At 42.6% G+C, this 12781-nt stretch overlaps 1 protein-coding gene across 1 annotated transcript in view; it reads left to right on the forward strand.

The window, feature by feature from the left end:
* The window catches only part of LOC117883864 (ectonucleotide pyrophosphatase/phosphodiesterase family member 7-like), a 44438-nt gene that overhangs the window by 14887 nt on the left and 16770 nt on the right, over window positions 1–12781 (forward strand). The window contains exon 2 of the mRNA XM_034783686.1: window positions 8104–8249. Within this exon, the coding sequence (XP_034639577.1) occupies window positions 8104–8249 (146 nt within the window). The remainder of the gene's footprint in view (window positions 1–8103; window positions 8250–12781) is intronic.

Here is a 12781-nt window from a genome sequence, read left to right on the forward strand (position 1 = left end):
CGGCCCGGCGCAGTGCTCGGGGGGCGGGCAGGGGTTTGGGTGGCCCGGCGCGGCGCTTGGGGGTTTGGGTGGCCTGGTGCGGCGCTCGGGGGTGGGGGTTTGAGCGGCCCGGCGCTCCGGGGGTTTGGCCGGCCCAGCCCGGTGCTCAGAGGGAGGGGCGGGGGTTTGGCCGGCCCGGCGAAGCACTCCGCGGGTTTGGGCGGCCCGGCGCGGCGCTCAGGGGGCAAGCAGGGGTTTGGGCGGGTTAGACTGAGAATTTCACTGATGTGCTATTCACTTATTCCAAATAGCTGTATCACAGTAAGGCCTGGTCTACACTAGGACTTTACTTACATCAGTATAGCTACAACTCTCCAGGGTGTAAAGAATCCTCACCCCGAAGGATGTAGCTATATGGTCCTAGCCCCCAGTATAGACAGCACTAGATCTATGGAAGAATTCTTCTGTCAGCCTAGCTACCACCTCTCAGGGACGTGGATTCCTTATGCCAATCAACATAGGTAGTGTCTACATTGAACACTGCAGCTGCACCGCTGTAGTGTTTGAAGTGTAGATGTACCCTAAAGAAGTGCTAAAGTAACTTCTTGACATCTACCGTATCCATTAACCCACTAGACCACAGGGATACAATGTTGTTCTTTGGGAGGGATGAGCTGATAGACAGTTCCCCAGTCACTCTGAACTCAATAAAAAGAGAAGCAACAGAGATGGAACAGCAGCTCAGACTTGAGTTTGATGTGCCATAGCCTGGAAGCCACTGGATCCACAGCAATAGCTGTGGCTAACTTTTCCTTTTGTGTTTTTCCCATTTCATTTGGATTAAGTCTGGAGTCAGAGATTTTGGTCCCAGGTATATAGATTTTGTATAGCACATTATTTGTTTGGGAGGCAGTTGTGCTCTTTTATCTTGAGCTGTTAATATTTTATGATTTGTCTGCACTTTCAATGATTGGATTCTCAAGTACATGTTTACAGTACTTTGATGTGAGATCCTTTTGCCATGCCACTTGGACTGCACTCCCTCTGAAGAATTAGCTATCACCTGTATATTTTGAGCCTTCTAGTTCATTGCATTGCTGGAAGTTGAAAGGATGAAGGAAACAAATGCTTGAAAGAAGATATCAAACTGTTTCTTTGTCACTGAATGGATGTTGGAATTGAATGCTGACTCAGATGTTCGGAATATCCTCATTTATCATAGATTTAGGGTTTAGTGGGTTCTACTGGTCTGACTTGCATCTCTTGATGTCTCACTGCAACACAACAGTATCAGTTTAATGATGGAGGGACTAATTCTCATTTACATTGCCACAATAAGAACCACATTCTACCACCCTTACTCACACTGAGAAATCCCTTAATCCAGGAATAGTCCAGCTGAATCTGGCCCTAAATAAATCCATCATCCTAGTTAATTGCTGCACAATGCACTGCCTATTGTCCTTTTAATAGGACTGTCTTCTAAACAAGACAATGTCAATGGAAGCCTTGGGGGGGAAAGAAGAGTTTTCTCCTGTCTTTCATATCTTACTCTTTTTTGGAAAGTCTAGGTCAGATCTTCACCTTGTAATGAATATTTCAGAAACTCAGAGCCCCATCCTGCCAGCTGCTGAGTGCATCCTGTAAGATGGCACTGAGATCTATGGGAACAGAGCGCTCCCAGCAACACACAGGAGGCCCTCAGCACCTCACAGGATCAGGTCCTCCATCCATCAAAGTGGCCTATCTCTAAGATGACAAATTTCCACATACAAGATGGAAAATTAGAGCATTTTTTCCCTCTTAACAGAATAGCTAGGCAGGAACAGACCTGTCTCCTGATCTCTGTTGAAGTGCAGCATTACATAAGCAAATACGATTTGGCAGGTGTCTGATATAATTAACCACAGATATAGATGCCCACCATAAATTTTCAAGACAGCAAACAAATCTATAAAAAAAACCCTCAAAAATATTACAGCCTGACAGTTCTGAGACAATGGAACAGCAAACTCCCTGTTACCTAAAGTCAGGATACCCAGATGAAATTGGAATAGTTAAATGGCTTGTCACTGATTTCTGGTTCACCTAGCTTGTTCCTTGAGCCACCTTTCCCATTAAGTGCTGCAGCTTATGCTTTGCCCTATTTTCTCTTATCCCAATATCTACACCCAGTCAGTCAGGATGGGATGCAAGTGCTCCACAGTTCTGTTGACAGATCTTGTTCATGCAAGAATAAAAGCAATTTAGGCTTACAGTATCTACATGTAAGGTCATTGTTAACACAACACCTTGCAAACAAAAGAGCTTTTATGAATTTAACTGATCATGCGAGAGCGATATATAGGGAGCATAGGAATCACTTTGCCCCTCACTGAAATATGCAACCCCTGGGGTGAAGCACAGCAGCTGTTTATCTGCACACAGCAACTCTACAAAACAGGTTAGAATAAGGAATGAAGAAAAACACCATTGTCACAGTTCAAGGGAACTGCACCTGTATTTACCCCTTGTGGTCCAGCAAGGGCATCCACTGTCAGGTTTCTGGCTCCCCAGCAGTCCCCAGACATGCATCTCTCTCCCCCCTGACCAAGGGATTTCCAGGCTGCACAGTTCCCTGGCTATACTGTGAATTCACCAGCAAGTCAGACTGCCTCAGCAGACCTGCTTTGTGCTCTCCTTGGAGGCTATATCAACATAACTGCCAGCTGTTAGGAATTACCACACAGCTCTAACTAAACACACTTATTCTTAAAGTGAAAGCATTACAGACAAACATAAAAAACAATAAGAGTGCCTATATACAAGCTAAAATCTCAGCAGAGGTCATCCATCAGTCTTATGGGGCCCCAGTAGGTCAAGTCCTTCCAACTCCTCCACAGGTATTGGGAGAGAAGGTCCTGTCTATTTGATGGATCAGAAGAAAGGCCCTGAATCAGTTTAAACTGTTTATCCAAAAGTCCTTTTTCTGTTGGTCTTGGAAGAATCCAATTGGAACCAGTATATGCAGGTCTCCCCAGGGGGTGGAATCTCTCTGGAGAGTTACAGTCTGAGTAAATTAGCCTAGTCACCCCTCACTGTTCTTAGTTCCTGTAGGGCTTTAGTCACCCTCCCCCATGGAATTACATATACACCCTGACAGACAATAATACATAAACTTCATACAGAAAGCTGCCTTAGGGTCACAACCATATCCCACTGACACTGCATTGGGGACTCAGATAGAATAAATGCAACACCCAAAGAAAACACATAATAAGCAAAAAAAATCCTGCAGTGTGAATGATGAATGCTCACTTTTACTCCTGTAACACACTGCCCAATTATGTCTTTGCTGACCCACAGAGGACAGGTCCCAGTCCTTGCTTCTAGCTAATGGATTCAAGTCCTTTTGCTTGGAGGGTGAAGATCTATGCTAGAGGTTCCGACTTCAATCCTTGCCAACAACCTGACTAAGGGTCACTACGCTATTCATTCACACTGAATTTTCACTGCCTCTTCTTTGTTCCTTTCTTCCTGTTTAGACCATAAGCTCCTCAACTTCAGACCTTATCATAAAGCAACTAGCTCCATGCTGGAGCTACACAACTGATACAGTTATAGTCATACAGAATTCAGTCTCCCAAGTTGGAATTTGGCAAGAGTAATGGGGCTTCTCCTATGTAAGCTCTCGCCTCCCTCACCCGCCACTGCAGGAGCCTTACAAACAATTCCAGGGAGTCTCACAAGGTTCTAGGTAAACATAGTGGAATAAAGGCTTCAGGCTTAGTTCTCCGTTGCTATGGGCCTCACTGATACAGAATGGGCACTGCTGAGAAGCAGTAGCAACTCCCTTCTCAATATTTCTTAGAATGTTAACACCAGGCTAGCCTGGAAGAGCTGGGGCCTCATTTCAAAGCATTCAGTAGGAGAGAGTTGTGCTGGCCCAGCTGCCAGATTACAATGCTGATAATTGTTTCATAACCTCAACTGTGTGACTTGTAGCCTCAAAAGCAATGTTGTGTCTTCTTCTAAAATACGTGATCTAGCTCAGCTAGAAATTACGGGCTAAAGACAAGAATTCATAGATCAAATTCTCTGCCCTGTGTTATGCAGGAGGTCAGACTAGATCAGCAATTCTCAGACTGTGGGTTGGGACCCCAAAGTGGGTTGCAACCTTTTTTTAATGGGGTCACCAGGGCTGGCATTAGACTTGCTCAGGACCAGGGCTGAAGCCGAAGCCTGAGTTCCACCACCTAGGGCTGAAGCTGAAGCTAGAGCTGCACTGTCTGGGACTGAAGCTGAAGCCTGAAGGCTTCAGGCCTGGGCGGTGGAGCTCAGGTTACAGTCCCCCCCGCCCCCCATCTGGGATGGAAGTCCTCATGCTTTGGCTTCTCCCCCACAGGGCAGCAGGGCTCTGGCAGGCTCAGGCTTTGGTCCTCCTTCTTGAGGTCATGTAGTAATCTTTGTTGTCCAAAGGGGGTCTCAGTGCAATGAAGTTTGAGAACTGCCAGACAAGATGATCTGAATGGGCATCGCTGGCCATAGAATCTCTGAATCTTTTGCAAAGGCCTCACATTTTTTTAAGGGGCTGGAATACATTTAATTTGGAAACATGAATATTTATCTAAATATGTTTAGAGCAAACAGCCTTGTCACAACTTACCTCACTGTAAATACTCATTAGCATTTACCGTTAACATTTCTGTTTGATGGGCAATTAGGTGACAGCCAAACTTGGGCACCTGAGCTCGCAAATCTCCTTGATGTTTTATAAATACTCCACAGCATGACAGAGTGGCCACCTTCACCAATCTGCTTTATTTGCCACATTATGAAAGGAGCATTCAAAGAACTGGGGGTTAATGAAAGGTTATGAGCCAAATTCTGCCCTGATTTACAACCACTGAATTTAAGTGGTGTGATTTAGTGGCAGAATGTATCCCTAAGAGTCCATTAATTCAGAAATTTGGACACAACGCTACCTTTGAATGTACATGAGTCCTTATTCACTGAGAAAGTATTAACTTCTTGTTGCAATAATAAGTTGAGAGGAATAAAATGTGCATCCTCCATAACATCTCCCACCATTAAAGGCATCTGCTCTCCAGTTTAACATTGATCCACAGCCATGGGGTCCTTTGGAACTCCTCAGTGCTGGTGGATGCCCAAATAACCATGACAGCAAAAAAATGTCCTCTTCTGTCTATGAAGAGCCCAAAGGTTCTGCTCCATCCTCTCAGGCACTGACCTGGCCACAGTGATTCATCCTCCTCCAGACTTGCATTTCATTACCCATAGGAATGAAAACAAGCCTCTGAGAAAAGCTCTAATTAGCAGAAAACACAGCAGCCCATCTGGTTTGCTACAATGGTCTCCACAGAATGCAGGTGCACTGCTCGCTGCACTCACTCCCCATGGAATACAGAGTCCAGTTCAAGTCTTTGTCCTGATAGTCAAAGCCCTCCATGAGACTGGCCCTAGTGAATTAGAAAATCTCCTCTCTGTCCACAACCATGACCTCTCACAACAGCTACATTACATTGGAACTGTGAAACTATTGACTGAAAGGGGACTGCGGGGTTTGGGACTTTCACAGGAGCTGGCCTAGACAATGGAACTCCTTGACACTAGAGATAAGATTTGGTCACAGGCATATAACCACTTCCAGAAGCAGGGACCTTTGCCAGCAGAGCACTGAAACAGGTATACAAAGCTGGTCAAAAAATGCTCATTATTTTTCATAAGAAATTTCTAAAAATATTTGTTTTTTTATTAAAAATATTCAGTTTTCTAAAACCATTTTTGATAAACAATTTCAGTTTTCAGTTAAAAAAATTGGTTTAAGATTTTTTTTTTACTGAAGACTGAATAACTTTTGTTTTTTGGGGTGTGTTTGTTTTGTGCAGTTTGTTTAGTCAAGAAACCAGAAAAGTTTAGCCAAAATGGACATTTTCTATGAATGGAATTCAACATCACAGTGACCCAAAACAAAATATTTTGCCGACAAAACTTTTAGATTGGAAGATGTCAATTCACTGCAGCTGTTCAAAAGGAAGCCAGATTTGATCAATATTCCTGTCTGAAACATTTTTGAATAAAATTTCAAAACTGTCAAAACATCCCATTCTGACTTCTTTTAGAAGTTTCATTTTTCAATTCAGAATTACTTTTCTAAGTTTGTTAATTTACACTAAAAAGAAAGATTTAAAAGTGTCAAAATCAAAATAAACATATCCAATATTATTGAAACACATAATTGACTTGACCTGACGGGAAAAACAGATTCTCAGTTCACAAAAATTTTCAAGATTGACATTTTATCCCATTTTGGGATGGGAAAATTTTCAATTCTTAAAAACCTCACAGGCCGGGAAAACTGTTTCACTCCTACTTTAATAATATGTAACTAGAAATCCTGGTGAATTGCATAAAATCATCTAGTCCTGTGCAATGCCAGACTAACTGCACTTCTCCATGCACTCAGAGTGGCAAGGCGAAGTATGAAGAGTGGCTGTTTGGAACTGAGTGAATTATGCATTTGCTTGTGCTTTCCTCACAGTCCATGTTGCCAGCAGAGCTTGTCACATGAAACAGGCTCATGAATCTAGCCACTGATGTTCATTCATCTGTATCCAGGTTTAAATGGAAGTCATATGATGATCAGTTCTCTTACTCAGTTTATCAACATGATAAATCCTATAAAATGTATTGAAGGCTAGAGTTTGTCACAAGGACATAGCTCATAGTAAAGGGAGCCATGTAGCTGCATCAGCCCAGGAGCATACCAGTGATTTGGGGCTCAGGGGGCTATAGGTCTCTCTTGTTCTTCAGAGAGAGGTGGGGTGAGGAAGGTGTGTGGCAAGGTACTGCTGTCCTGTACCAACAGTGAATTACTCACACTCCCCATCCACCCCCTACCACACTGACTCAGCAATGCTGCCCAGCAGGCAAGGAATGGATCCGAGCTTCTACCCATTCCTCAACCCACCCGCCTGCTCCAAAAAGGGAGTAAGTGGCCTGTAAGCCCTCCCACCCCCTCACACCTATCCCTCTGGATTCAGTGTCTGGGCAGTCCCTGAAAAGTGTAACTGCGGGGTTCACTTCTCACTCACCTGTGTGGATGTATAGTCCAAATCACACTCTCTCCCCAAGAGTGCTCTCCAGGCCCAAAGCACCTATTCAGAGAGCTCAGCACTTCCTCTTATCCAGCACAATTCAAACCCCAAGGAAAAGGGATTTGTATCCCAATGGGAATTTATAAAAGGAAGAAAACAATTCAATCTGGACTGTCACCAAAGGTTTGATTTCTAACATTCCCATCACAGCATCAGAACCTGTGATGATGATTTCTGTTTGTTAATATGCATCATTATTATTTCTTGAGGACACATGGAGCTTCATAGTAGGCAAAATAATGAAAAAGCATGATGAATCCAGCACTATTACTTAAGAAACAGAATTTTACCAGCTACTGAGCTGATCAAATAGCATAAAACAGTTATTCATGAAATAGTTTATTTGATGAAGAATTAATATGTGAAAAAGGACCAGATATTACTCACTCTTTCTTCCTTACCCAGCCCATCAGATCTAGGCAGGATAACACAGATACACCAAACCACCAAACATCCAGATCCCCCTCTGACCTCACTTTCACCAACTCCTTCAGTGAGACTGAAAAGGGCTGCTAACAAAAAACAAAACTGTGGTAAAAATGAAATTAGTAAAACAATAGAATTATTAAAATGCAGTGTTATAGTCTTGCCTTAACTAGCTATAACTCTTTAGGGCACATCCTGCTTTATTTGCACCAATATGGATTTCTTCCATGAAATTCAATATGATCAAGATTTGACCCTTTGGAAATTCAAGCCATTCATTGCTAGCTTCATCTTTAGTGATTTTTGTGACAACAATAGTGGTAAGCCAGCCTGTTCCAGGAAGGTCTACCCCTGCCCTATCTTTTCCTTATACTTCTTCCCAGTTAGCTGGAACAATTGAATCAATTTATCTGGAAAGAGCTCGTTCAAGACTGCATTGTGTTCCGGGATCTGCCACATCACACCTATGTGACATCCTTATTTATTTCCTTTCAGGGACATCCCCCATGTTTATCTCGTCTCATCCTCTTTTGCATTCCAGGTCGCTGGATTGAAGATCATGGAGTGATTCACAATCTGATGTTTAACCCAGAGACCCTGAGGAAGTTTTCTCATAAGGCAACCCAAAACAAGACAGAGTGGTGGGACAATGGGGTATTGCCATTATGGATCACAGCTCAGAACCAGGTACCATAGAAAGTCTTGACACTATATAACGATACCTGTACTTTGGTTTTCATTTTAGTAACTTAATCTCTTTGCTTGAATGGAACATGGACAGTACTACATCAAGCAACACTGAAGCTATGTTAGCTAAGCAGTGGTTATATCAGTAACTTATTTTGCACCTCACAGCTAAGTGCTGGTGGCACATCCAAAGAAATCGATAAGCCTACTGAAGTCAATGGGAGTTCTTCCATTGACTTCAGTGGGGTTTGAATCAGGCTCAATATCCTCATAGGATACAAAACCAAAAGGACAAAAGAACATTACAATGTGCATGTAGCCTTTGTCCTTGCAGAAAGCCATATTTGCATATGCAAACAGGATAGCTGCCTGCTTATCCATTGGTGTATGTAATTACCAGCTAATAGGTATTTGTGTTTGCAACAGTAAGTTTGTACAGCACAGTGCTCCACATGCATTTTGACAGGCACTTGTTTTGTGTTAGGCTTTAATAATATGGCCCTAAAGATCTTTATCTTACACTGGGGTTGCATTTTATAGGATTTTGTGCCGTATTTCCTCTGGTGTTTGCAATTTGTGTCTGATTCCTTGCATTTGTCTGATTGCCAATTACACTTTTGCATATTTGTTCCGCTCCACCCCCATCACCCATAATCTGAGCTTTTTTTGTCCCCTCCCTTTCCTCTGAGTTTATAAGTGATTGTTCAGCAAGCACATTTAATGAAGAACACGACTGACATCTGAATTGGTGACTCATCACTCATCTGGCAGGTAAATGTTAAATTGCTGCATCTGGTTCTTAATAACTCCACAGTTACCCTATAGCAGATTGCAAGCATTCTTCCACAAACCAAAGAACTGTTGTTTACAATTACAGCAACCTGATTGCTGCAGGCCAACTAACTCAGCATGAGAACTCTATTCATCAAAATTTTACTTGCATGGGCTGCCGGGGACATGGTCTTGGACAGAATTCACCATAAAGAAATCCATTGCACTCCTTGGTCCATTATGGCAACTTTGTGGAGATTGATGAATTAATCTTTAGTAAAGCGGAAATGTTTTCTTTCTATCAAAATGATGTTGCCAACATTCTATCACAATGCAGGATAATTGGTATGCTTTCGGTGGAGGATATCAGAGCAATGGTTGAATCACCCAACCGCCTTTTGTGAAAGAGTGCCATTATTAAGTGCGCCTACACTGGGGCACCAATTCACAAATGCCACAAGATCCTTCAACATAGTCTAACCAGAAACGAGAGGTTTGGTTGAACCAAGAAATTTATTCAGAAAAGGGATTCATCTTTTCAATAAATATACCAGGATTTAATGTGGAGATATGTGGAGAAATATACCAGGAGATTTGGCTTAGCCCTCCGGTCAAGTCACATACAAAACGTAATCCCTTCCAGCAAGAGTCCAACTAAGAAGTCCCAACGAACAAAAAGGTTCTTCTGCCCTTCAGGAGCTACTCTGGGCTCCGTTCCTAGCCACTTTCGGGATTCTTTCTGGCTTTAGGATAGAGCACCAAGCACCCAAGCTCATTCCCCTGGAGTTCTGTCCTCAGCCCCTTTGGGCTAGGAAGCAGCTAATTGATTATGGCACAGATGTGGCTCCCACTCCCCCCATCCCTTAAAGAGGCCAGTCACTCTGTGACACTCCCCCATACCATACTGTTTAGTTTGAAGATCTACCTGGAGCCCTATTGGTCCTCTGTGGAGGCCATACAGCTTTGGAATTCACTCCTCCTGCCTTGGGCTGAAATAGGCTGGATTGGATGGTTTTAGGATTTAAGATGAAGTCCATCCATTTTCCCCAAGAATTTGAGAAGTGGGGAAAATTGCAAGGATGATTAATTGTTGGAAGAAGAAGATGGTTTAAGTTTCAATTTGCCTGGCTTTGAGGCTTGGGTTTACAGAGAAGAGGATGGCTGAGGTATAGCGACAATGGAGTTTTGATATTGGTAGTTTAAAGTTTCATAGAGTTTAAGGGCCAAAAGAGACCATCAGATCATCTAGTCAGGTCTCCTGTAGGTCACGGGTCATTAAATTTCACCCACATACCCCTACAGGAAGACTTGAGTTAGACCAAAGCATTTCAGAACTAAGGAGACTAATCAGGGACTCAACAAGTAAGACCAAGGGGCCACCAGCACTCCAGGCCCCTCCAATGGCAGGGAATTATCAATAGTAGCTAGAATGTGTGGACCACAGTTCTCAGTGTGTGTAAATGTAAATAAATACAAGTCTGCAGCATACGTGTAAGTTTGTTCTTCCAAGATGACAGAGCCCCCACCCCAATCTGGTAGGATCCCCGTTGGAGGTGGGAGGATGCAAAAGCAGAGGTGAAGCACAAACAATCTTTGGCCACTACCAGTCTTGGCTGACTTTAGGCTTTTAACCTTGAGGCAAAAGATTTAATATGCCATTACTGATCCCCTGAGTCACCTAGCTCCCTGCTGAAGTCTGGTCTAATCAATGTCAGGAATGAACAAAATTTCATAGTGATTAGAATCGGGGATTGGCAGTCAGTATTTCTGTGCTGCATTCTCTCCTCTCCACTGACACACTGGCTGACCTTGGGCAAATTTTTAAATCGGGAGGAATGGAGGTGGGCAGGGAGGGTTTGAGCATCCAATAACATGCTAGGTGGCATACAATAGCATGACGAGAGATGGTTCCTGCCCAGAGACTGTACACAAGCTGAATTCAATAAGGCACAAGAGAGCAACAAACACACAGAGAGGTCATTTACGCATCCTGTGCCTCAGTTTCCCAATTTGTAAATGGCATATGGTTAAGACTCATCTGGTCACAGGGATCTTTGGAATCTTATTTCATTAGTGTCCACAGAACAATTTGAGGTTCCCAGATCAAAGTCCCTCATCCCTATTTTAGCCTAACTCAGTGCCTAGATGAATACAAAGAACTATTACAGGCCATTGTCGTTTTAAAATATTAAACCATCTGTGCATGTCTGGACTGTTGGTAATTAAATTAAATGTTGACAAATGTCAACTCATCAATATTAGGTTTTAGAGTAATAAACAAGATTTAAAAAATTAATAAAATCGATCCACTGTTAAAAGACCTTGAAGGGAAATTTGAGGAGAGATTTATTTCACTGGAGGTATGTTGAAAAGGCTGGAATAAAAAAAAAATCAATGGAATGGTAGAATGAGGAGCTAGAGCATTAAACCATAATATTGAAGGAGGATGAAACTCTAGAATACCCTTATATGGCCTTTCTTGAATTACATTACCTCAGATATTTCTGTTCTGGTAATTCTGTTTCCCATGGAAAATGTAGCTTTTTTTTAAACAAAGAAATTCACCCTCACACAGCAAGAGAGCTGATACGGATTTGACACTAACGTGGAACAGTAATAAAGCCCAAACTGATGCTCTAGGTTCAATTCAATGGGTTTTGTACTGAAAGCAGAGTGCAAAGGAAAGTGCAAAAGTAGCACTGAGTCCCAAACTCCTTATACTGAGGAAACAGACTACAAAAAGTCATCATGCACAAGCATTTTCAAGAATAATAAACATAACTGGAATAGCTGTGATCATTGTAATAAAGGAATGCAGCAGTAACAGAAAATAATGGTCCCAATAAAACCAACAATATTGTAAATTGATTGCTGCTAATAAAGTTGATTATGTTAATAAAATGGGGGAAAGAACAGTAAATACCCACTTGTTCGGGCATGATATTTTCATAGTGTTTTATTAAACTGTTTGTTGGAATTAGGGATGTGAGGAATTCCTCTAAAAGGATTTGGCCACAATATGATTTCAACCTCTTAGGCTACAGAGAATTGCATTCAAAACATTCACAAAAAAGTATATGAAGCCAGTCAGTCACATGATTATCACCCACTCTAAGGCAAGTTGGGAGGCAGTGAGGTCCAGGGCAGTGGTTCAAGACCCCCAGAGGTATTGCAAAAAGCAACCAGGTGGGTCATGAGGCGTTGAAATTGTATTACCATAAAAAGCAAAGAAAATCCCACTCCCTGCATCCTTCTACCCTTCAAAGTCAACTATTCTAGGTCAGCTTCTAAACACAAAACACACAAATGAGTTAGCATTGTGACATTTTTCACTCATACTTGTATAGTAAATGTGAAGGGGGGGAAGATTGTGAAAATCTTTTGATTTTGAATAAAAGGATGGACAAGCAGCCAAAGTTGAGAAACACTGACATAGTGGACAGGGCAGTGAACTGGTAGTCAGGACACCTGGGTTCTATCCCCATCTCTGCTGTGACCTGGGGCAAGTTACTTCCACTCTCTGTACTTCTGTTTCCCCTCCCACCCTTTTCTCCTGTCATATCTGTTTAGATTGCAAGCTATTTGGGCAGAAACTGTCTCTTGCTGCATGTGTACGGTGTCCAGCACTGTGGGGGCACCCATCTCAGGGCCTTTAAACATGATCATAATACAACAACAACTTCCACATTCTTGAAGCCAGTATAAGCAACCTGAAGTAGAGCTGTGTGCATGACTGATTTTTTGGTTCCTGGCTGAGCTGA

This window comes from Trachemys scripta, chromosome 10, assembly GCF_013100865.1.
Source record: "Trachemys scripta elegans isolate TJP31775 chromosome 10, CAS_Tse_1.0, whole genome shotgun sequence".
Taxonomy (NCBI): Eukaryota; Metazoa; Chordata; order Testudines; family Emydidae; genus Trachemys; species Trachemys scripta.